The sequence below is a fragment of the Balaenoptera borealis genome, assembly GCF_965194805.1.
Source record: "Balaenoptera borealis genome assembly, chromosome: 4".
NCBI classification, from domain to species: domain Eukaryota; kingdom Metazoa; phylum Chordata; class Mammalia; order Artiodactyla; family Balaenopteridae; genus Balaenoptera; species Balaenoptera borealis.
In genome coordinates this window covers 146,096,342-146,121,118 of record NC_138861.1, presented here as the reverse complement: position 1 = coordinate 146,121,118, position 24,777 = coordinate 146,096,342, and the positions used below count along the sequence as shown (strand labels likewise).

General features: G+C 42.0%; 1 protein-coding gene across 10 annotated transcripts in view; it reads right to left on the bottom strand.

Moving 5' to 3' along the window:
- KIAA0232 overlaps nt 1–24,777 on the bottom strand; it is an 88,198-nt gene that overhangs the window by 22,478 nt on the left and 40,943 nt on the right. For 8 of the 10 annotated variants that reach the window (XR_014244480.1, XM_082391428.1, XM_082391432.1 and 5 more), the window contains exon 3: nt 10,642–10,779. Coding sequence is in view for 9 of the 10 variants with exons in the window: in XM_082391428.1 (XP_082247554.1) it covers nt 10,642–10,779 (138 nt within the window). In the remaining variant the exon portion in view is untranslated. Of the gene's footprint in view, nt 1–567; nt 8,033–10,641; nt 10,780–24,777 lie in introns of those variants that run through there. The other 2 variants (XM_082391433.1, XM_082391435.1) reach the window with 2 other exon arrangements.

Here is a 24,777-nt window from a genome sequence, read left to right as displayed (position 1 = left end):
GATGGAAACAGGCAAAAGCAAATCTTTTACTATGCAGACTTTTAAACTTTTAAAATTCTCTATTTCTCACAGGAGGAAAGAAAAACCTTTTACAAGGTACAAAAAAAGTGACCGTGTTATTTCCTAGGAACTTTTTACTTATTCAGTGGCAGAAAGCCCTATTTAAATTGGAATCGAGTCTCTCTAGGTGGTCACAACCCGAACAGACGCACAGGACTCTGCCTCCTGTCGTCCTCACAGGGCCTTGAGGGGCTAAAAATAGACGCTACCCCATTCACTTCACCCAAAATGACTCAGCAAAGTATTACAGATATCCTCAACAAGAAACCGCAGTTACACAGTTTGAGCAGCAAGAAAGATTACAATGAAAACAGCTAATTGTAAACATTGATAGTTACAGTCTATCCACATCATATCACAGCTTTTAACAGGAGACAGGACAAAAGAAGAAAGGGAAATGGGCCAGAGGAGAGCTGTCCTTTCCTTAAAAACTCCTAAAAAACATGGCAGATATTAGTCATAAGCACAACTCTGACTACACAATTCCATCGGAAAGACTCTGCTTACCATAATGTTCAAGGTGTGATGAGTATGGCCGTTTTATTCCACTTCCTCCAGACCATGAACCTAACACCGGTGTCAGCTGACTCGCGGCTGCACGCTGGTCTGTACAGCAAGCCTGTGTCACTGTTTCTAAAGCCGGTGCCAGTCTCCAGGGCAGAACACCAAGCCCTAGGGATTGCTTATTCGACTCCGCTCGATCCTCTGCAACGGCGGGCCACCTACCATTCTCCATAAAGCGCTCATTACAATAGTCAGCAGATGTTACTTTTTACGCTTTGTCTTGGAAATCACTTCCAAGCAACTGTAAAATTTAGCTGTTCCGGATAGTAATGCCGCTTAGAAGTATATACATTTGCTCTCATATATAAATGGAAAATAGACAACACGCTTAGTCCTTAACCCTGCACACAAGAGCAAGCTCTACCGACCCCGCTTCTGTCTTCCTTCCTTGATTCCTGCAGCATCATAATTGTATTTTTTCAAAAAAATCATTAGACCACACTGGGTTATCATAATAGTAAACTGAGCAACAAAAAGGGGTGTCAGAAGCAGCACTGGACCCTGTCATCTCCTGGCAGGCATTCTGAAGTGTCGATTTGGTGCTGTTAATGAGAAATTTTATCCACTTTCCCAACTATGATATTAAGTACTAGATAATTTTATTAATCATATTTTAACAGTATACCATATCCACAAGGGCATTCAAGAATACTGAGAGCCTGCAGTACATTATACTCATATTTTAGTGACAACCTAAGGGGAAACAATGCCGTAAGTGAAAAAACACTGACATTCTACCGCTTAACTCATGAACTGCTTTTCTCAGCTGTAAGATGGGTAATACCCACTTACCTCCCAATACCAAACCAACATGAGAAGCTGCTCTGCAAACCACAGGAGCACTCTAAAATTCAAGTTATGGTATCCAAATCTGAACACCGGGGGGCGCACACACGGAGCCGGGCACTTTTCATGAGATGTTCAATAAGCGGTCCTCCAGACACACGACCATTCACTCGTGTACTTCTCACTCACTCACTCACTCACTCACTCAGCAAATGGGCAGGGCCCCCACGGCCAGGCAGGACACCCGCAGAGATGAGCTCCCTACCCTCAGGGAGTTTACTCTCGAATAACTGTCACTTCTCACAGTTGGGAGATGGCCGGGGGCAATGTATCTGGGCCCGCACTCCTGCCTTGCCCATACTCACTGGGCAGTGGGGTGCAGCGCCGCTCCTGGTCCCTGAACACCTCCCTCTCAAGATTCCCGAGGGTAAACTAAGGTGATGTGCGTGTGAGGCGCCTCTCAAGAGTGCCTGTCACATGAGTCACCTGAATACTGGTGCCCCCTCTAGACTGTCAATACGTTTCTCACTTCCCAGAGTCTCATTTTTGGATTCACTGCTTTTAAAATGCCTTGAGTTTTTGCCCTGATTTGAGTTTGAGGGTGGAGGAGCAGGAAGGGTAACTAACCTGATCCAGACACCGCAAAGTCCTCTGGGTTCTGCCGGGACTCCACGGTGCCGGCACCGCTGCCTTCCCTCTCCTAGGCTACAGCGCGGAGCCAGACGCTTTCGTGATGATGCGGCCCAGGTCAAACACTGCAGCTACTGCCCCACTGCTTCTGGGAAAGATTTTTTATTTGTTCCCTGATAAACTTCTATCATTTCCCATACCACAGCGTTTCCAATGCTTCTCCCCCCTCTCTGTGCTTCCCATCTTTCTCAACTACTGACCTTAATCATCAGCATCAAGGAAACAAAGGCAATCTGACTCATTCTGCCTCATTCTGTCTCCTCTCCGGAGTCAAAGGCTTCTGTAGCTATGTTAATCATCTCAAAGGTTAGTCTTTTACGGAGAGCCCTTCGGGACTGGGTAGTGCCTGAACGCGTGACAGGCAGCTCCACACCAACCCTGTGATCGTTAACCAATGTGGTGCTCAGGGGCCGGTACTCAACCGCCTGGTCCGTGCCGCTGGGAGTCAAAGAGACGTGGGTTTGAACTTCACCTCAGGGTTAGCCACATGACCCCCCTTAAGCCAGTCACCTAGCAAAGCCTTACTTTTCACAGCTGGAAAATGGGAGCATACCAATGACACTTCCTAATAGCTGGGTTTTGAACTTCTTGTATTGGTCCCCTAATTTTTTTTTTCTTTCCTATTTACCATTTCTTCGTTTTTTGGTTTTACTTCCTGGGAGATTTCCTCAGCTATACCTTCCAACCCTTCTGTTGAGTTCTTTCATTCCTATTATCATGTTTAGAATTTTCAAGAGATCATCTTGTCCCTTGGATTGTTTCTTCTTTGCAGCAACCTTTTCCTCAGAGAGAAATTCCCCAATCTTCAGAGTTCTGGCAGACAGGGAGAAGAAAGGGATGGGGATTCAACAATTTGCCAACTTTCATTTAGTCCCCAGTTTTCATTATGGTATCTCATGCTTTCCCTCAGAGGTGCCTGGTGTCCCAAGCCTGTCTGGTTTCCATCTGTCACGAAAGTACCTGTCAGGACGGGGAAAGCCTGGTACCCTCAGTGAGCCACGACTCCTGGCACTCACCCCTAGTGTAGGCCCCTCCCCCAAATGTGCTAGGATTCCTCAGTGAGACACTAGCAATTGTGACGCATGCCCTCTCGGAATGCTAACTCCCGGGCTCCATCTGCCGTAGACAGAAGCCTAAGCTAGCCACGCGGAGAAGGCCACAGCTCCTAGCTATCCCTCCTGAGGTGCCAGACAAGCTAAGAGAGCAATCTTGGATGTTCCGGTCCCAGCTGCCAATGACTGCAACGGTATGAGACCGCAAACAAGACCAGCGGGGGCTTCCCTGGAGGCGCAGTGGTTAAGAATCCGCCTGCCAATGCAGGGGACACGGGTTCGATCCCTGGCCCGGGAAGACCCCACATGCCGCGGAGCAAATAAGCCCGTGCACCACAACTACTGAGCCTGCACCACTACTGAAGCCCACGTGCCTAGAGCCTGTGTTCTGCAACAAGAGAAGCCATGACAATGAGAAGCCCGCGCACCGCAACGAAGAGTGGCCCCTGCTAGCTGCAGCTAGAGAAAGCCCGCGCACAGCAATGAAGACCCAACACAGCCAAAAATTAAAACAAATAAATTAATTTATTTAAAAAACAAACAAACAAGACCAGGGGGACTTCCCTAGAGGTCCAGTCGCTAAGACTCCGTGCTCCCAATGCAGGGGGGCCGGGTTCGATCCCTGGTCAGGGAACTAGATCCCACACGCCACAACTAAGAGCCCGCATGCCGCAACTAAAAGATCCCGCGTGCAGCAATGAAGATCCCACACGCGCCAACTAAGACCCAGCACAGCCAAATAAATAAATATTAAAATACATATATATCAAGTTAAAAAAAAAAAAAAACCAGACCAGCAAAAGAACCTCCCAGCTGAGCCCTACCCAACCCACAGACTTGTTAAGTCAATAAACAAAAGAGCACCAGTAAGACAACTGAGAATATATACCAGGGTTCATAAACTCATGTCTTCAGTGGCCAGGGAAGTAATACAAACATGTGACACCCAGGTATAATGCAATAGGAAGCAGTGGGGCACGTGGCTACGTGGATGGAATAAACATCCATGGCCTACAGCCATTTAAGGATAATTTTTAAACAAAAAATCCAAACAAACAAAAGGCTGTCTCTGCCAAGGCACCTGCATGAGGGCTGTGATTCCCATCGTTAAACACAGGAGGATCTACAAAAATCTACCCAATGGCTTGCCTCCAGCTCTTATTTATAGTCCCTCTCTAGAATGTGGTATAGAGGAGGAGGGAAGTATGCAATGGATAAATATTACTGCGCCCCTACTACAGGCCAAGGAGGCATATTAGAAAAGATAATCTTTCTGGTTAGGTCCATAGCTTTCATCAGATACGCAAGCCTGTGATGCTAAAATGGTGAAAAAAACAACTGACTTTAATGTAGCAGTCTGATGCCTAAGTATATACTCTAGAAAAGGCACTGTACATATGCACAAGGGTGGGAGCACAATAACGGTCCTTGCTGTGTTCTTTATAACAATCAAAACTGGGAAACAACTGAAAGGTCCATTACCAGAAGAATAAATAGCTTTACAGTGTTACAATGGACATTTAGCAGTGAAGAGAAATTATAAGATCATACTAGTAACATAGATAAATCTTTCCAAATGTTAACTAAAAGAAGCAAGTTACAAAATACATAGAGTATGATACCATTCATATAAAGCTAACAGGCAAAATAGTCACACATTTGTGTATCCCCTCGAACAACATTTAGTAGAAGTGTAAAGATGTGCACAGGAGAGAGGAAAACCAAGTTCAGAGCACTGGTAACCTCGGAGAGTGATGGAGAGAAGTGCCACGAGGAAAGGGCACTTGCGGGGCTCAAGCTGTTTGCATAATTACGTGTTTCTCAAGCCACGTGCACAGGTGTGCACTGTTCTGGTCTCTGTCCCTCCCCGCGTCTGCCTTCCCGCCCTCACGCGCTCGGTCTGTCACACCCCACTCCATAACCCCCACGTATGCCTCTTTTTATGTCCTTTTGCTCACCTCACCCTCAGATTTTTAGAGCAGTCCCTCCCACTCGTTTCCTTTTCCACACCCTCACTTTCAGCATTTAATACTGTAGGAAACTTCCGATAAAAATCCCAACTTTCTACCTTTTCTAAAAAGAGAGAAGACCTGGCACCACCGGGACGGTGTTTCCCACAGTCCAACCCGCTCCCCATCGCCTCATTCATTTAGCGTCCTACTCAGCCCCTGGAGACACGCCAGACGGCAAGCTCTGGCCAAACAAGCAAGTAAGTGGTCTATTGTTCAATCTCCTCACCCAAACCACCCAGCCCATCAACCCCAGACACGCATATCCAACTGCGTTTTCAAAACCGCCACCGGCTCTCTCTCACAGGCATCTCACGTTCAAATCCTAACTCATACCCATCCACCCACAAATTAGTGTTTCTTCCCCAATTTTTTTCCTCAGTAAATGAAGATTCCTTTCTTGCAGTTGCTCAGCCCAAAAACCTTGGCTATCTTCGCTGACTCTGCCCTCTTCCTCCACCCTACATCCAATCTCGTCAGCTCTACCTTCAAAATACATTTAGAAACTAACAAGGTCTCGCCCTCATCGGCCTTCTGGACTAATACTAAGGCAACAGCTGGACTCATAAGGTAATAGCTCCTTACCTGCTTTCTCTGCATCTGCCTCTGCCCCTCCATCTACCCTGCCTCACCCCAACCCATCTACTCTTGAAGGCAGCAGCCAGCAGCACCTTATCAGCATTTAAGTCAAGCTACATCGGCCCTCTGCTCCAAACTCTCCAACTTTCAAGGCTTCTCAGAGGAAAAGCCAAAGCCCTCATAACGGCCTACAGGCTTCCTTGAATGCCCAGCTCTATCTATGCCCAAGGAGATAAGGCCTAGGCTTCCTCAGGCAGGGTTGGCTGTGACAACACAGCAATTGTGAGCATTCTTGGCTTTAATAACCACTGGCTTCTCAGGGGTCTGGCCTGTAGAGGGAGCACAGCATCACCTCTTACAACGTAGACAGCGCACCCAGACGGGTACTGCACACATTTAAGGGCTCAGTAAATATTAGTTATCACTGTCTTGATGCTCATTATCCAGAATGGGTAAGTTCAAACGTCAGCATGCAAAGAAACAATGTATATGGTCAAAATTAACCTTGAAAGTAAATTGCCATAAATGACTTCACATGTTTTTTTATATACAACCCTGTACAGCATATAAACAATACATACGCAAAATATTGAGATGTACTATGTACTTTTACTGGCAAAAAGAATTTTACTGGTGAACTTAGCTGAATGTGAAAATATGAGCAGTTGCAATAAGACTTCACTGTACCGAGGACATAAATCCTCTACAAGACTCTTTAAATAACCACAGATCAAGTCAGTTACCCAGGGTAAGTTGCAGTGCTGTTACTTTCAAGACTAACTTAATTGAAATAAGTTATCATTGCCTCCTAACTTTATTCCCCAAACAGGGCCTTGTTGAGTTTCTAATATTCTAGCCATTCCCAAAATGGGAGATGAAATACTAGCTCTGATTCAGTTTTAAGGAGCTCAATAAAAATAAAACAGAAATATAACTAATTATTAAAAACAAAAACAAAGCAATATGAAAAGCTCCAACTCTGGGGAAAGAGAAAACAGAACCAAGTAAACTTGAGGATTCAAAACACAACAGTTGGCACAGTTCCACTTTTTATGTTTTTAAAAGGGAGAAAGGGAGGTGTGGATATATGTAACCACATCAGGCATGTGCCATGTCCACTGGTAACAGAAACAGAACAACTTAGGATAACATCACGTAACTATAAAATGCCCACCTGGGGGAGGTCTGAGTGACCTATCGCTGAGTCACAGCACCGTTCTTATTTACAGACCCCATTACTAACTGCACTCAAAGCAAATGCAAAATGTTATAGCAAAAAATGAGTACCAGAGAATTCCATGTTATTTGCACGTTTAAACGAAGAGTATTAGCAAAGGCAGTTTCAGCTGGGACTTAACAAACAACAAAGCCCATTAAAGGTCATGGTCCCCAACAGGAATAAACAATGGCTCACAGATGTTCACGGGTGTTGCCAAACTATCATCAATGTATAAAATTAAATTCGGACATAACTGAGTTTCCTTATGGTTTTGGTGACGTTTCTCAGATAAATATTGGGCTGAGCGGGTTCAGAGACGTGCTGAAATGTGGGTACAACTTGATGCAAGGATTAAGTGGAGGCACAGCATCACACCACAGGGATGTAGAACTGCAGTCAGAGAAGTCAACCATTCTATTTAAACCATGGCGCAGCGAAGAGTCTGATAACAGCTAATATTGTAGCTGTAACAGTCACACATGCACACACGAAAGTAACGAGAAAAGAATTCATCTCACATGTAACGCAAAACATCACCTCTACCTACCTACCTAATACAGTGAAAGCATCACCTATGTTATTGTCTTGTGATTATGTCATTAACATTTTAAGCAATTAGACTGTAAACCTGTTAGTGGCTTTTGACTCTGATCAGTTAGTAGTGACTACACAGAGCTGCACAAAGAAGGGGTCTAAGTTGGCATTAGAACTGGGTGGGAAAGCAAAGCACAGAATCGCGAACGTTACCATCCTCAGTATTTAGGGAATGAACAACACGCCCATGTGCAAACATTCACTGTGGCAAAAATATAAGATAAAATAGAACTCTGCATTATAATTTCCTACATAGGGCCTTCTTTGCTCTCTTCTTTTCACTGAAGCCACCAGGCAGATTCTAGAAAAAAAAAAACAGCCTACAGTTTCGTAAGTGACCACAGTGAATCCTTTCCATTGTTACAGGCCATAGTTAGAGAGGGTTCTTTTCAACTTCTTTCCACTGGCTCCCAAGAGCCAGGTGAGCTGTCTTAAGGGGGCTGTGCGCTGATGCACACACAGCAGGCGGCTCGGGGTCTTGAGGACTTCCTACTTCCTTTTCACTCTGTCCCCAGGCACTCGGCTGAGCTCCTGGTGTATGTATGGCACATTCACTTCCTCAGCCGACTTTAATTTGGTAAGATTAAAAAAACAATCCTTATTAGGAAAAAGAACGCAATAATTTTTAATGAAATGAGAAAGAAAGAGTTAGGACAAATATGCTTCATTGGGTTTGAAAACAAAAATCCTGCCTTTGCCAGGCAAAGGAAAGCGTTTTCTAAAGCAACAACTTAAAGAATCAAAGATCTGTGCAAGCCACTCTCCTCCCCTGCACTGTTTCTACCTGACACCAAGTTCTTTGTTGGCACACATCATGCTCAGCTAGGATGAATTACACACACTCCAAAAGCTGTCGGAGGAGCAGGGTCTTGCACTGCACACAACAAGGTGCCTGTGCTCCCCCTTCGCCCACAGTTGATTTCAGCTGTCCTTGTTTTTCAGTCCACTTCACCATGAGTCGAAGGCTAGAGTCATTTCTCAGCAACTTTGGTCCAAAGCAGAAATAAGATCCTTTCCCAGATTGAAACTCCCTACTCATATTTTCCTCCCAACCATGACTCAGCAGTAGCTTTTTTGGATTTTGCTCAAAGAATTTACCTGAACTAACCTCTCACTTTTAAAAACCATCTCCATTTTCAATTCCTTTAAAAGCTCTGAATTCCTTTACCAATCTATTAGCCCCTTCAGTGTCACACAGAAAACACCTTTTGGGTACCTGTCCAACCACCCCCTTTTCTCTGAGGACTGCCCATCACTCAGCCCCTGCTGAAGGAGTGGACCTGCAGGCGACTCTGTCCCCTTGCCACAGCTTATCAAAGCACAGGTGGACAACTGGCCCAAGCCTAGCAAATCAGATTCTCCCTCAACTGAATGGGGTTGGGTACCAGACTTCAGCAGTCATGCTGGGCTGGGGCTAGAATGGTCATTTTTTCACCATGCGTGTGCCGAAGCAGAGAAAGCCAGACTTCAGGTAGAGAGGGAACGACCCAGAAACACAGAGAGAAGCAAATGAGAGACTGTGGGTCATTAGAGAAAATGACTTTGGCTGCCAATCATTTGGTTCCCAGTTCAGGTCACTCCCCAGGCTGCTGCATTTCCAGCACTGGGTTTCAGTGAGATATCCCTGTAACCTTTATGTATATTTCCATTTTTTCTTAAACTAGGTTAATTATTGTTCCTTCTCTTTGTAACAAAAAGGTACCTAAGATAACCACATGAGTGGTAACTTCCAAATTCCTATCCCACAGTCTATGAGGCAGCAGCTTCAAGAAATCAGAAGTTAAAAAAAAATCCAAGGGGTGAGGGAGAGGAAAACAGTGGGAAGGGGAAAAAGAAGGACTGGATGAAAGTGGAAGACTCTTTGGAAACTGAGGTTCAACTCAATTCAAGAGAAATGCAGGACCTTCTACACGACAGGCACTCACTCCGCTAGGCACCAGGAGATGCAAATATGGGGAACTCACAGTCCTGGCGTCCAAGGAGCACAGTCGTGAAGGGAAGACAGAAATGCACAACTGCATTTAGGATGTGAGGGTATGCACCAGGTGCCATGGGCACAGGCCAGGGAGTCGGGCTCCCACAGACAACTCTGAGCAGGATGAGAACACACAGCTGGGAAGCACTGAACAAGCTGTCAAGGGCATGTGTGGTACGTGGGAGACAAAACAGAACTTCTGCAGATTATCAAATGGAGCAAAGCTGGTTACCCCCAACATCAGACCGCCTGATAACTTAATTTAGGAAGGAAGTTTCTGCAGGTCGGAAGCTTCTCTACACACCTGGTATGAATCTTCTCAATTTAACTTTGAATTGTAAAGGTGCTTAAAGCACACTATCTCAAATAGCATGGTAAAAGCAAAATAATTTTCTAAGTAGTTATGATCTCAGAGATTATATTGTATAGTGAGTAACAAAGAATCAGAGTATTAATTTAAATAGGCGATTATGTTCTAAAACTATGTTGTTATTTCAGGATGCTGAAGGACATAAGAAATATTTTACATGAAACGTTAAAAGGTCACTAAAACAATCTTATAATATTTTCCTTAAAAACAAACAAAAAATTATGAATCAAGCAAACATAGTGTTCTTAAATGTTAGAACTGCTTTCCCACTTCCAGCAATGTATCCAAAATATATAGATATACCATGGGAAAAGCCACGCATGAATATATTCTAGACAGCATAACAAAAAATCAAGAGCAATCTAAATATCCAGTAATAAAGAATATATTAGGTGGCTATTAGAATATTATTTGATGAAATATAACTTAGCCACTAAAAAGAATAAAGATAATGTATCAATAATAACAAAATGAAATATATGTTAAATGGGGAAAAAATATATAAAATTTTATGTATTCTCCAATTATAATAGTACATAAAAAAGAATATATTATATAAAACTCAATATATATAGAAAAATGCTATAAAGGAAAAAATGACAATGTTTACGTAACACTGGTGAGATAATGAGTACTTTACTTTTCTAAGGTTTTTTTGGTCAAGATGTATTATCGGTAAACTTTTAAGAAACACCGCCTCCTTTTTTTCTCCCCTAAGTATTAGAAATCAAATGTAAACTTACTTCATCAGAAGCAGATCGAAGACACTGGACAGCAGCCTGTTTTTTCATTTCTTCTAGAGTTAGATCTGAGCACTTTTTCTTACTCTTTCCCCATTTCTTATAAGCTCCTTTTTCCCAGCCCAGGAAGATGTCATTCTCCTAAAATAAGATTGGACGAGTTTCAATGATCAATGCTGAATCACAAGTTTCAAACACTTATTATTTCCCACATACTTACACATATATTCCCCTACCAAATTATTTTCATTCACAAATTGGTACACACTAATAAATTAAGAGACCACAGGACACTGTCAATCAGAACACTTCAGAATAATCCATTGTTTTGATATCTGTTCCTGAAGTAATTATTATTTAGGATTTATGATCTCAATAAATCTGACCCATTTATATTTATAGAAAATGCTAATAAACTCATTCACATGTAAATTCAAGTGTTATCATTTAAATTTCAGTATAAATTCTAAACTATACACACAATTAAATGTCCTCTTTTCTGTACTTCCCACTCGTCAATAATGACTGTTCATGTTACCAGCAGATTTTTTTTTCCCCCGGCCGCACCACACGGCATACAGGATCCTAGCTCCCAGACCAGGAATTGAACCCGTGCCCCCTGCGGTTGAAGGGCAAAGTCCTAACCACTGGACCGCCAGGGAAGTCCCTTACTAGCAGATCTTAACATTTAACAGGTGAATGGTTCATTCCTATATCTTGCAGTCTAAAAAACAACAGATATAAAATATTTTATGTATTTTAAGCTTATTTTCCCCTTGATTATATATGCCCGTTATAAAAACTAAGGAAAATTGGAAAAGCAGGAAGAAAGCAAATCATCCACGATCCTACCACCCAGAGAAAATTATAACAATTTGGTCTGCTTCATTTGGTCTTTTTCACATGCTTTAAAAAAAACAAGATTGAATTCACACTATTTGTACAATTTTGTACTTAACTTATATTGTAAACATTACCCCCATGTTACTACAAATTCTTTGGTTATACAATATTCCAAGATGTAGGTTTACTTTACCTCCCTAAACTGGGACTTGAGTATTTTTAATTGCTTTGCCACTTCATTTTGCCCTTCATTTGGTAAATTATTATTAAAACCAGTGAACAGACAGGCGGCGGGGGGGGGGGGGGGGGGAAGATTAGAAAGAAAGACAAAGGCAAAATTAAGAAAACTCCTTAGAAGAATATTTGGCCTACAGTGGGGCCTCAGGAAATAGATATGAATTAATGAATGAGATGGAAGAAAGGAAAAGCACAATAATAATAAATTCAAAAGATCTCTTGGATCAAATCATATACCATAAACTGTGTAGGCAATCTTTACTTTGATCAAATACATAAAATTACTTTCATGCCACCAGATAAGAGTGGGAGGACCCCTCCCCTCTATACTCATCATAATTAACATACATTTTATTTAATTTCTTGGGCATGTTTGCAGATCTCGTGAACCCGAAAAACATATTTGCTGGCTGAGTGGTGTCAATTCCATTTGCCAAGGGAAAATGTGCTTGATGGCCAAGTAAGAACTCTCAGTATATTTCCATTTATCTAATGTGTTTGGCTGGACAACACCTGAAACCTGACATTCCTTATCAGCGATATCTTCTGGAGACAGAGCTTGTCCTTTCACAGGAGCAGAAACAGAACCATAACAACGTAGATTTGAAGCTTCTGAAGACAGAGGAAAATGTTATAATTTTCCTCTATTGTTCACAGCGTATAAAACAAAGAAGGTAGAAAAGTTCTGTGTAATTACTGAAAACAGGACTCCTTTCTGTTTGAGTTGCTGAGACTGGCTTTCTCTTTACTCAGCATTATAAACATGTTTCTCTACTGAAACTACATATATATATATATATTTTTTTTAAATATTTATTTATTTATTTATTTTTATTTTGGCTGCGCCAGGTCTTAGTTACGGCATGCGAGATCTTTTAGTTGCAGCATGCAGGATCTAGTTCCCCAACCAGGGATTGAACCCCGGCCCCCCACGTTGGGAGCATGGAGTCCTACCCACTGGACCACCAGGGAAGTCCACTGGTGGTCCAGTGGTGGAAGTCCACTACTGGAGCTATATTAAAGCTCAGCAGGGTTAATAACACATTCAAAGGTCCAAATAAAGTTTTATTATACAGACAGAAGGGACTTTCAAAATTCACATGGACACACACTCCTTCTGGAGGGCAGTTTGACAATACATATCAAGTATCTTAAACATGCATATGTACTTTTGATCAATAATTCTACTTACAGGAATTTAGCCTAAGGAAAAAAAATCACCGAAGTGTGCATAGATTTAGCTACAGTGATGTTGATTATATAGCTGTCAATAACAGCAAACGTGTAGAAACAACCTAAATGTCAAATAAGGAGGACTTGGTTAATAAGTTATAATTCATCCAGGCAATTAGATATTACAGCCATTAAAGAGATTATGAAGTGTATTTACTGACATGGGAAGCTACTCACAATATATATAAGAGAAGTAGTTTATACAACAGTATGATCTCATTTTTGGTTAAAATACACATGCACACCTATTAATGTGCATTAAAATGTCTGAGAGAAATGTACTAAGAGGCCACCAAGAAGCTTGTCTCTTGGTGAGCAGGAATAGGAATCTATAACTTTTCTTGTAACTAGGTCATACTCCTTTAACAGTGGAAAGTTGTTTTTAGTTTTTCGTTTTTTAAATGGAATACTCGTAAGTCAAGAATAGAGAAATGAGAAGAGTTCCTGTAGCTCTTCACCTAGAACACGTGTCTGGCACTCGCTTTATTTGTCACATACCATAGAATTTGCTTTTTAAATATACAATTCAGTGGTTTTTAGTATAATTCACAGGGTTGTGCAACAATCACCATTACCTTATTTTTTTTTAATTAATTTATTTTTGGCTGCATTGGGTCTTTGTTGCCGCACGCAGGCTTTCTCTAGTTGCGGCGAGCGGGGGCTACTCTTTGTTGCTGTGCGCGGGCTTCTCATTGCGGTGGCTTCTCTTGTTTCAGAGTTCGGGCGCTAGGCGCACGGGCCTCAGTAGTTGTGGCTTGCGGGCTCTAGAGCACAGGCTCAATAGTTGTGGCGCACAGGCTTAGTTGCTCTGCGGCATGTGGGATCTTCCTGGACTAGGGATCGAACCCATGTCCCCTGCATTGGCAGGCGGATTCTTAACCACTGCGCCACCAGGGAAGTCCCGCCATTACCTTATTTTGAAACATTTTCCATCACCCCAAAAATAAGCCCTGTACCCACTAGCAGTTACTTCCCATTCCTCTCTCTCCCAAGTCACTGGTACCTACTAATCTGTTGTCTCTATAGATTTTCCTACGCTAGACATTTCATATAAATGGAATTATACAATCCACATCCTTTCCTGCCTGGTTTCTTTTGTTTAGTGTAACATTTTAAAGGCTCATTCATGTTGTGGCATGTATCAGTACTTCATTCCCTTTTATGACTAAATAATATTTCACTGCATGGATGTACCACATTTTGTTTATCCATTCATCCACTGATGGACATCTGGATTGATCTCACCTTTCGGCTACTGTGAATAATACTGCTATGAACATTCATATACAAGTTTTTGTATGCACACATATTTTCAATCTTGTTGGGGATATACCTAGGAGTGGAATTGCTGAGTCACATGGTAACTCTATATTCAACCTTTTGAAGAGCTGCCAGACTATTCTTCAAAGCAGCTATACCATTTTACAATCACACCAGAAGTATATGAGGATTCTAATTTCTCTACATCCTCACCAACATTTGTTATCGTCTGTGTTTTTTATTTTAGCCATCCTAGTGAGGATGAAGTGGTATCTCATCATTTTCCCTAATGACCAATGAAGTTAAGCACCTTTTAATGTGCTTATTGGCCATTTGTGTATCTTCTTTGGACAGATGTCTATTCAAATCTTTTGCCCATTTTTAAATTATCTATTCGAATACACATCCCTTATCAGATATAAATGATTTGCAAATATTTTATCTAATTCATTTTTTAAATATTTATTTTCTTTATTATTATTATTTTTTTGGCTGCGTCGGGTCTTAGTTGTGGTACACGGGATCTTCGCTGAGGCATGCAGGATCTTTTGTTGCGGTGCGGGCTTCTTTCTAGTTGTGGCGTGCGGGTTTTCTCTCTCTAGTTGTGGCACGCAGGCTCTCTAGTTGAGGCGCGCAGGCTTAGTTGCCCCGCAGCACGTGGGATCTTAGTTCTATGACCAGGGATCAAACCCGAGTCCCCTGCAATGGAAGGCGGATTTCTTACCACTGGACCACCAGGGAAGTCCCTATTTTATCTAATTCTATGGGTTGTCTTTTCACTTTCTTGATGATGTCCTTTGAAGTATAAAAGTTTTTCACTGTGATGAAGTTAATACATTGATATCTTCTTTGGCTGCTTGTGCTTTGGTATCTAAGAAACCATTGCCTAATCCAAGTCATGAAGATTTACTCTTATGTTTTCTCCTAAGTTTTATACTTTTAGCTCTTACATTTAGGTCTATAATCCATCTTGAGTTAATATTTGTATGTGGTATGAGATAGGAGTCCAACTTCATTCTTTTACACGTGGTTATCCCGTTGTCCCAGCACCTTTTGTTGAAGACTATTCTTTCCCCCATTGAATGGTCTTGTTGGAAACTACAAAGGTTTATTTCTGAATTCTCAGTTCCATTACATACGGCCAGCCATATACATGCCAGGATCAAACCATCTTGCTTACAGGAGCCTTGCAGTAAGTTTTAAAACTGGCAAGTGTTAGTCCTCCAACTTCGTTCTGCTTTTACAAATTGTTTTGGCTATTCTGGGTCCCTTGCATTTCCGTATGAATTTTAGGATCAGCTTGCCAATTTCTGCAACAAAGGCAGCTGGGATTCTGATAGGGATTGCCTTGAATCTGTAGATCAGTTTGGGGAGCATTGCTATGTTAACAATATTAAGTCTTCTGATCATGAACATGGAATGCTTTTCCATTTATTAGGTCTCTTTGATTTCTGTCAATGATGTTTTATAATTTTTAGTGTGCAAGTCTTACACTTCTTTTGTTAAATTTATTCCTACATATTTTATTCTTTTTCATACTATTGTAAATGGAATTTTCTTAATTTCATTCCTTAGGATTTTCTATACACAACACCATGTCATATGTCAATAGAGATAGTTTCCGTTCTTCCTTTCCAATCTAGATGTCTTTTTTGGTTCTTACCTAACTACCCTGTTAATGCTGATTTTTAAGATTTTATGAATTTCATCTTTGAAAATGTCTTTATTGACATTAATCCACAGGCATGGGTTCAATGGAACAGATGAATTGCTTAGAAGGAATTTATAAAATTCTGTTAGCTTCTTCCCTTGATACGTGCCTTTTAGCATGTCATCATATTGCAATCAATCACTCCCAAGTGAAAGTTAGGTGGGAGCTTCTCACTGAAGTTAAATAGATTCTGAGATACAGACATTTCCTTTGCACTGTGTCAAGGTGTGAAAAATGCTGCTAGAACTGCAGTTTGACCTTGGACAACATATCCAGTGCAAATTTGTGTGGGAATGGAGATTTTGTTTCTTGTTTTAACTTTTGACATAATGAAAATGCATAAAGCAACTTGACATTATTTGTGATTCAAACAACGTTAGCTGTTAGAAAGACTTTACCACATTACAAATTTTGCTTATACGTGCTGCTTTGCCTTGCAATTTTAGGCTGAATTCATTAAGAAACACCATCAAGTCTATAGCAAAAGCTATACCAACACTAGTATACTAGATATATTTTTATGCATCCTGCTCTTGCCACTTACTGTATTTGAGAGCTCCCTTATTCTATTTTTTTCTGCCTTCATGTACTGTGTGAATGTATTATGACTTATTCATTTCCCATTAGCACTGAACTAATAATTAGACCTTAAAAGAACACAGTATAAAAAAGCTCAAGATATTTCTTTTTTACTTGCTATATTTTCTGTACTATACTAATTATAAGTCCACTTAGACATAAACATAGAATATTACGCATGTGTCAAATATTTATTAGGTAAACTCAGCAAATCAACTATGATTCTTCAAAGTCATAATCTTAAAGACAGAACACAATTATCAAGCACCAAAAGAAGATGTGGCTAAAGGACTTCTCAGGCCGAGAATCTATTGTCAGGCGCTTTTCCAGACACTACTGTGAGGTAACATAAGGCTAGAGTTTTGATTGACTTTGTCTTGCCGTCTTCTACCAAAAAGGAAACTGAGAACTGGAGGAAGGAAAAGACCACGGCATTGTGAAATGCAGCTGGGATCAACGACGTCTGCTGTTCGCTGCGCGGCACCCGCCTCCCACAGCTTCCTGTTAACAAGAGTCCTGAGAAACCAAACCACCAAGTGTCTGAATGGGACTAATGCCACTCCCATCTGGGGCCTTCATCCCTCTGGCCACAAAGACTGGCGCAGAGAGAGGCATGTGACCAATCAGAAATGAGCACTAGAAAATGGGCCCTCCACACAAGATTCCTGCTGGGAGCGCAGGGAACACACCCTCCGCACAGTGTGAGAGCAGGATGGCAGGACGCTGGAAACGTGCTCACTGCCATTTGCCCTCCAGTCCCCGGCAGTGGCTGCAAAACCAAGCTGGTGCTGGGAGGCGGGCGGACGCCCTAATGACACTGTGAGCTCTGAGCTGAGCCAGGCAGGGCCAGTCCTCATTCTGGACTTGCAGCTGTACAAGACTTTCTTTTTTCCAATTAAGGCGATTTACGCCAAATTTTTGGTTGCTTGTGAATGAAAGATATAGCTAGAATCTGAGGAAAGCCCTCAGTAATAAATTCACTTCTCACTGCTCTAAGGAACTGTAAACTGCCTCTAAAAAATGAGTAGCACCAATTATATGAGGATAACTTCAGGTTAAGTACATCCTTTTTTTTCCCTGCTAGGTCTTCAGCCAACAAGTTCCTCATTGGTCTCCCTGTTTTCAGTTGCCCAACCCGATCACCCATTACCATGCTTGCCATTTGGTACTGCTGACTAAATATAGCAATGGTTCTTTTTGTCTCCAGGACTAAAATATAAACCCTCCAGCAGAGCACATCAGGTTCTTTGAAATCAGCTTCCTGCTAGCCTCTCTCGGTCTAATCTCCTCCCACTCCCTCCCTATCCTCCTCTGGCCTCCCAGTATCAGGCCCCTTCCTGCTCCTGTGACCTCGTATGCACCCGCCTTTTCTTCTTCCTTCAAGGCTGTTCAACTGTGATCTTTCCTGTGGTTCCCGCCGCCGCTGCCACCCAGGCACACGTCCCGGACTGTGCACAACCAGAGCACATCACAGACCCTAACCTGATGGCCGTCTCCCAGAGCCCCCCCCCCCCCAATCATCTCTGCAGTCCTGGTGCCCGCCGGTGTCTAGCACGTCATGGCCATTCGTGTGGTGAGTAAAAACCCAGGCATTAAATGCAGTGCTGATATTCAAAACATCTTCTCTATTCCATGAAAAGATTTTACCAAAAAAAACCCCCACCCCTTTCACTATGTATCTGAGGGAGTCTGTGGACATGAATTTGTGCACCCACCATTAGTACTAACTCCTACTCTAAATTTTTTTTCATACTCCTTATGTGTAAAGTTAATTTAAATTAATGTCTATTGAGTGAATGATTGTTGAAATATAGTATATGCAGCAAGACACCTGAGGAACCCAGGATGGGTACACTGTTATTGTTAAAGATTATAGTAATCTGTAAAGGAAAACACTGCAAATGCCAGCTTTTCCAAGCAGTGAAATGCTACAATAATGGGGATATACTGTAAAGTAGGTTACAAGTGGGCTGAAAGAACAAACAAGTTTTGTTGAATACAGAAATGATCCAACTCAACTAGCAATCAGTGCGAGGATTATTCTTATTTAACCTGTGGGTAAACCAGAAAGTGCAATAACCCAGCTACATTTCTAGAATGATGGACTCTGAGGTAGAAGATACAATTAATTAGGGATTTAAAAGAAACTGCAACAAAGCTACAAAAGTCAAGACAGTGAGGTACTGGCATAAAGATAGGCATATAGACAAACGACTAGAACAGAGAGCCCAGTAATAGACCCTCGCATATATGCTCAAATTATTTTCAACAAGTGTGTCAAGAGCATTCAATGAGGAAAGGACAGTCTCTTCAACAAATGGTGCTGGGAAAACTAGACACCCACATGCAGAAGAATGGAATTTGAGTCTTACCACATACCAAATATAAAAGTTAACTCAAAATGGATCAAAGACCTATATGTAAAAGCTAAAACTATAAAACTCTTGGAAGAAAGATAGGGCAAAGCTTCTCAGCATTGGATTTGGCAAAGATTTCTTGGATGTGACACCAGAGACACAGGTAACAAAAGAAAAAATAGACAAACTGGGCTCCGTGAAAATTTTTAAATTTCGTGCACTGAAAGAACTATGAACAGAGTGAAAAGGCAAACCCCACAGAAGGGGAGGAAATATTTGCAAATCATGTATCTGATAAGGGGTTAATATCCAGAACCTATAGAGAACTTATAAACTCAACAACAACAAAACAACCAGATCAAAAATGGGAAAAGGACTTGAAAGTCTCCAAAGAATATATGCAAACAGACAATAAACACAAGAAAGATGCTCAACGTCATTAATCATCAGGGAAAATGTAAATCAAAACTACAGTGAGGTACCCCTCATACCAATTAGAATGGCTACTATGTAAAAAAAAAAAAAAAAAAAACACAGGAAATAACAAATGTTGGTGAGGATATGTAGAAATGGAACCCTGTGCACTATTGGTGAGAATGTAAAACGGTGGAGCTAGTGTCACTTCCTCAAAAGATTAAAAACAGAATTATCGCATGATCCAGCGATTCCACTTCTGGATATATACCCCCCAAAGCTGAAATCAGGGTCTCGATGAGATATCTGTACACTCATGTTCATAGCAGCACTGTTCACAGTAGCTAAAACGTGGAAGAAACCCAAGTGTCCACTGATAGATGGATGGATAAGCAAAATGTGGCATATCCATATGATGGAATATTATTCAGCCTTAAAAAGGAAGGAAATTCTGACACCTGCTACAACATGGATGAACCCTGAAGACATTATGCTCAGTGAAATAAGCCAGTCACAAAAGGACAAACACTATGATTCCACTGATACGAGGTACTTAAGAGCAGTCAAAATCATACAGACAAAAAGTATAGGGCTTCCCTTGTGGCACAATGGTTAAGAATCCGCCTGCCAATGCAGCAGACACGGGTTTGAGCCCTGGTCCAGGAAGACCCCACGTGTGGCGGAGCAACTAAGCCTGTGCGCCACAACTACTGAGCCTGTGCTCTAGAGCCCGTGTGCCACAACTACTGAAGCCCGCATGCCTAGAGCCCGTGCTCCACAACAAGAGAAGACACCACAATGAGAAGCCCGTGCACTGCAATGAAGAGTAGCCCCCGCTGGCCACAACTAGAGAAAGCCACGCACAACAACAAAGAACCAAAGCAGCCAAAAGTAAATAAATTAAATAAATAAATTTATTTTAAAAAAAAAAGTAGGGCTTCCCTGGTGGTGCAGTGGTTAAGAATCCGCTTGCCAATGCAGGGGACACGGGTTCAAGCCCTGCTCAGGGAAGATCCCACATGCCGCGAAGCAACTAAGCCCGTGCACCCCAACTACTGAGCCTGCACTCTAGAGCCCGTGAGCCACAACTACTGAAGCCCGTGCGCCTAGAGACTGTGCTCCACAACAAGAGAAGCCACCCAATGAGAAGCCCGCACACCGCAACGAAGAGTAGCCCCCGCTCGCCGCAACTAGAGAAAAGCCCGCGCACAGCAACAAAGACCTAACACAGCCAAAAATAAAAATAAATAAATAAATTTATTAAAAAAAAAAAAAAGTATAATGGTGGTTGCCAGGGGCTGTGGGGAGACGGGAATTATTAAGTTTTCATTTTACAAATGAAAAGAGTTCTGGAGATGGATGGTGGTGATGGCTGCACATTATGAATGCATTTAATACCACTGAACTGTACACTTAAAAATGGGAAAGGTGGTGGTGGTGATGAGGGAAGAAGCTACAGTAACTTATCTGAAGGGCAGGCAGGCCCCAGTGTGTACCTATGACACCTGCACTCACATCCATCATGTTTCCCCCTCCACAAACAAGTCATACACCTGAGAAAGAAGCACACATCTATTCATTTCTTTAATAAATCTCTGAGCATCTTCTACATCCCATGAATTGCTTTAAGGGCTGGGAATACAGCAGAAAACATGGCAGACAAGGTCCCTAACTTCATGAATTGTATATTCCAGCAGAGGAGACATAATAAACATAAAATATCACAAATAATCATACAATTCCAGGTAGCAACAAGTGTTATGAAGAAAAATTAAGTAGAAAAGAGGACTGAGAATGGAAGGTTTCTTTTTAAATATGGTGGTCAAAGAAAGACTGAGGACAAGATAAGCAAAATAAACACCAAACTAAACAAGAAAACAAATGAATACCCTCTTTTAAAAAGTAACTGGTGGACAATCCATGAAAGAGAAAATGGGTAAGTTGGACTTCATTAAAATATAAACTGCTCTGTGAAAAACAATGTCAAGAGAATTAGAAGACAAGCCACAGACAGGAAGAAATGTTTGCAAAAGACACACCTGATAAAGGACTGCTACACAAATTCACAAAAAACTCTTAAAACTCAATAATAAGAAAATAATAAGAAAACAAACAACCTGATTAAAAGATAGGCCAAAGACCTCAACTGACACCTCATCAAAGGAGATATACAGATAGCAAGTAAGCAGATGAAAACATGCTCCACATAATGTCATCAGGCAAATGCAAATTAAACAACAGTGAGATACCACTACACACCTTTAGAATGGCCAAAAACTAGAACACTGACAACACCAAATGCCGGCGAGAACGTGGAGCAACAGTAACTCTCGCTGCTGCTGGTGGGCAGGCAAAACGGTGCAGCCACGTTGGAAGGCAGTTTGGCAGTCTCTTACAAAACTAAACTTACTCTTACCATTCCATCCAGCAATCAGGCTTCCTTGGTATTCACCCAAAGGAGCTGAAAACTTACGTCCACACAAAAACGTGCACACGTATGCTTATAGCAGCTTTATTCAGAATTGCCAAAACTTGGAAGCAACCAGTATGTCCTTCAGTAGGTGAAGGGATAAATAAACTGTGGTCCATCCAGACAGTGACTGTCACTCAGCACTAAAATGAGATGAGCCAGCCAGGCGCTGAAAGCCATGGAGGAACCTTAAACGCATATCACTAAGTGAAAGAAGCCAATCTGAAAAAGCTGCGTTCTGTATGATCCTGATGATATGACATTCTGGAAAAGATAAAACTATGGAGACAGTAAAAAGATCAGCAGTCACCGGGGGTTAGTGGAGAGGGAGGGATGACGAGGCGGAGCAAAGGGATTTTTAGGGCTGTGCAGCTACTCCGTCTGATCCTATAATGGTGGATACATGTCATGACACACTTGTCCAAACCCACGGAACGTACAACAGCAAGAGTGAACCCTCACGTAAACTATGGACTTTAGGTAACAGCGATGTCGATGCAGGTCTGTTGACTGTAACAAAGGTACCACTCTGGCGAGGGATGCTGATGGTGCGGGAAGCTGTGCATACGTGGAGGCACGGGCGATATGGGATCTCTACACTTTCCTCTCAACTGTACTATGAATCTAAAAGTGCTCTAAAAAAACTGCCTTAAAAAAAAAAACAAACAAAAAAACCAAAAAACTGGCAGCAGATCAACTCTCCTGCCCAGACTAACCAGAAAAGCCAGATAACATACCAAACCAAACCAAACATCCAACACCCGTGTTAAGTCATTAGTGACCTATTGAGGCACCCAGGCCTTGAGAAAAGCAGGAAGGACAACCGTTCCAGGGAGGGACAGCTAAGGCTGCTTTCTCCCTTGGGAAATGTACCCATTCCAGGCCCAGGACAAAAGGCTGAGAAAAAGGTAGCCTTTAAGAGGCAATAAACCAGTGGAGCTGGGGGTGGTCTCTCAGAGCTGGAGAGAAAAAACTAGAGATGTAGGCATCACAATCCCAGAAAAAGGAAGGAGTGGAAAACAGAAGCCACAGTTTGCTGGATTCCCCTCCGGACACGTGAGGAATTCTAAAACTGTGTGGGGAGGGGGTGGCGGCGGCTTCTGTGTCAATGGAATGTTCTATTTATTTTTCTGGGAGTAATTACATAGATACAAGCTTTGTGAAAATTCACTAATTTGTACCCTTTCTGTATGCATTTTATACCTCAATTAAAAGTTTAATTCTTGTACAGAATCCAGAGTTGCTCCATATCTGCAACAGTTAATGAAGTTCTTGGGAGTCTTGGGACCTAAAAAAAAAAATCTAGCATCGTAAGAACATCTAAAGCAGTCACACAGGTTGAGGGTCTATCATGAAAGGACAATTTCAGAGGAGGTCTGCAAAGATAAAACTCCTAGAAGCAGCAGAGAGAACAAAATCATGAAGAGAGTGGATAACGTTAGCAAGTGGTTTGCGGCCCAAATCTTAGAATGTAGTACAATCAGGGAATATTTCCCTGAAATATTTAAATTTATAATAAGAAAGCGTGACTTTGCACACAGGCATTTAGAGAGCGCTTCTTTTTCGTGGGTCAGCACCCTCATCATTCCAGATTTCCTTGGGAGCCCACCCTCTCCAATTCTTAGTCCTCATGGTTCCAAGTGCTTGCAGCCCTGGCACCAAAGTCCCCTCATCCTAGCAGCTGGGCCAGGTCACGCACGGATGAAGGTGGGAGTCTGGGCTTACAGTGAGGAGGGGAGCAGGGAAGCTCGAGAATAACAGCAACAGAGAAGGCAAACTTCAAGATGAGGCACTGATTCTTTGAAGGCCTCTCAAGCTGCCGCTGAGGCCAGCCCTACCCCATGGACATTTCAAGTTTTAAAACCAATAAATGCTCCAATGTTTACTAGCTGTGTGATGCTGGGCAAGTTACTTAGCCACTGTGTCTAAGTACCACCACCTATGAAATGGGGACAGCAGGGTGGCTGTCAGGGTTAAATGAGTTGCCGTGTGTTGGAAGTGAGCGCTCCAGCTTGAGGCTCACATGCAGTACATGATGCACATGGGCTTGTTTTTTACCATTACTTCTGTTTAAGACAGATCAAGCTGGGTTTTCTGTCATAATCACGGACTCCAGACAAACAAAGCTTTCATGACGCTGAGAACACTAAAATATAAAGACATAAGAAATGTTTTAATAAACTCTTGGATGGTGGTTTTAATGTAATTGGCTATATAGGAAAACTAAGACTGCCTGGGGTTGTATAAGAATGATGTAGTGAAAGGCAGTTCCATCTTCCTAAAATAATTCTTCCTACTCATGACAGGTTATGGGGAACTTGCTGTTGACCATGATCCTCAAGACAAAAAAAGCTACCTCCCACCTTTAAATTACAGTTTTACTATAGCTTTCCTTTCAGCCATTTTTAATAAGACTATGAAATATTTTGGAACAAGGTAACACAGTCTGTTTTAAGAGTTGCAGGAGCCAGGCTAATGCTCTGAGCCTCCTAGCAATGCACACCACTGTCTGCCGCTCACTTCTGCTCCATGGGCACTCAACTCATAGTTCAACTGTGAGCTGAGAAGACAAACCAATCTTTCCCCACCTCTAAAGCCCACAGTGCATAAAAAAAACAGTAAACCAATTCCACATAGTTTCTAAAACTTGCCTTTACCGTAGAGTGTTTTAATGTTATTCATTCAACAATTATTTGTTACATACGAAAGCCAACAAAAACAAAACTCTGACATAACAAATGGGCACGGGATTTGGCTGCCAGACATGAGTTTAAATCCTGACTCATTACTAACCACCTGGCCTTAGGCATGTCACCTAACCCCTCCGAACATATATTTCCAGGTGAGTAAAAGCAGGGAAAATACCACTTAGCTTCAAGTTGTGGCAGGAAATGGCGGCACTGCACTTGGCCTATGGTAGTGTTCTCTACACAACAAGAAGACTAATTTTAAAAAGATGAAGGCACTGCAGCACAACGCCAATGACTAAATGTACAAGGGATAACCGAGTTAGAAAAAAGATCATCATTTAGCGA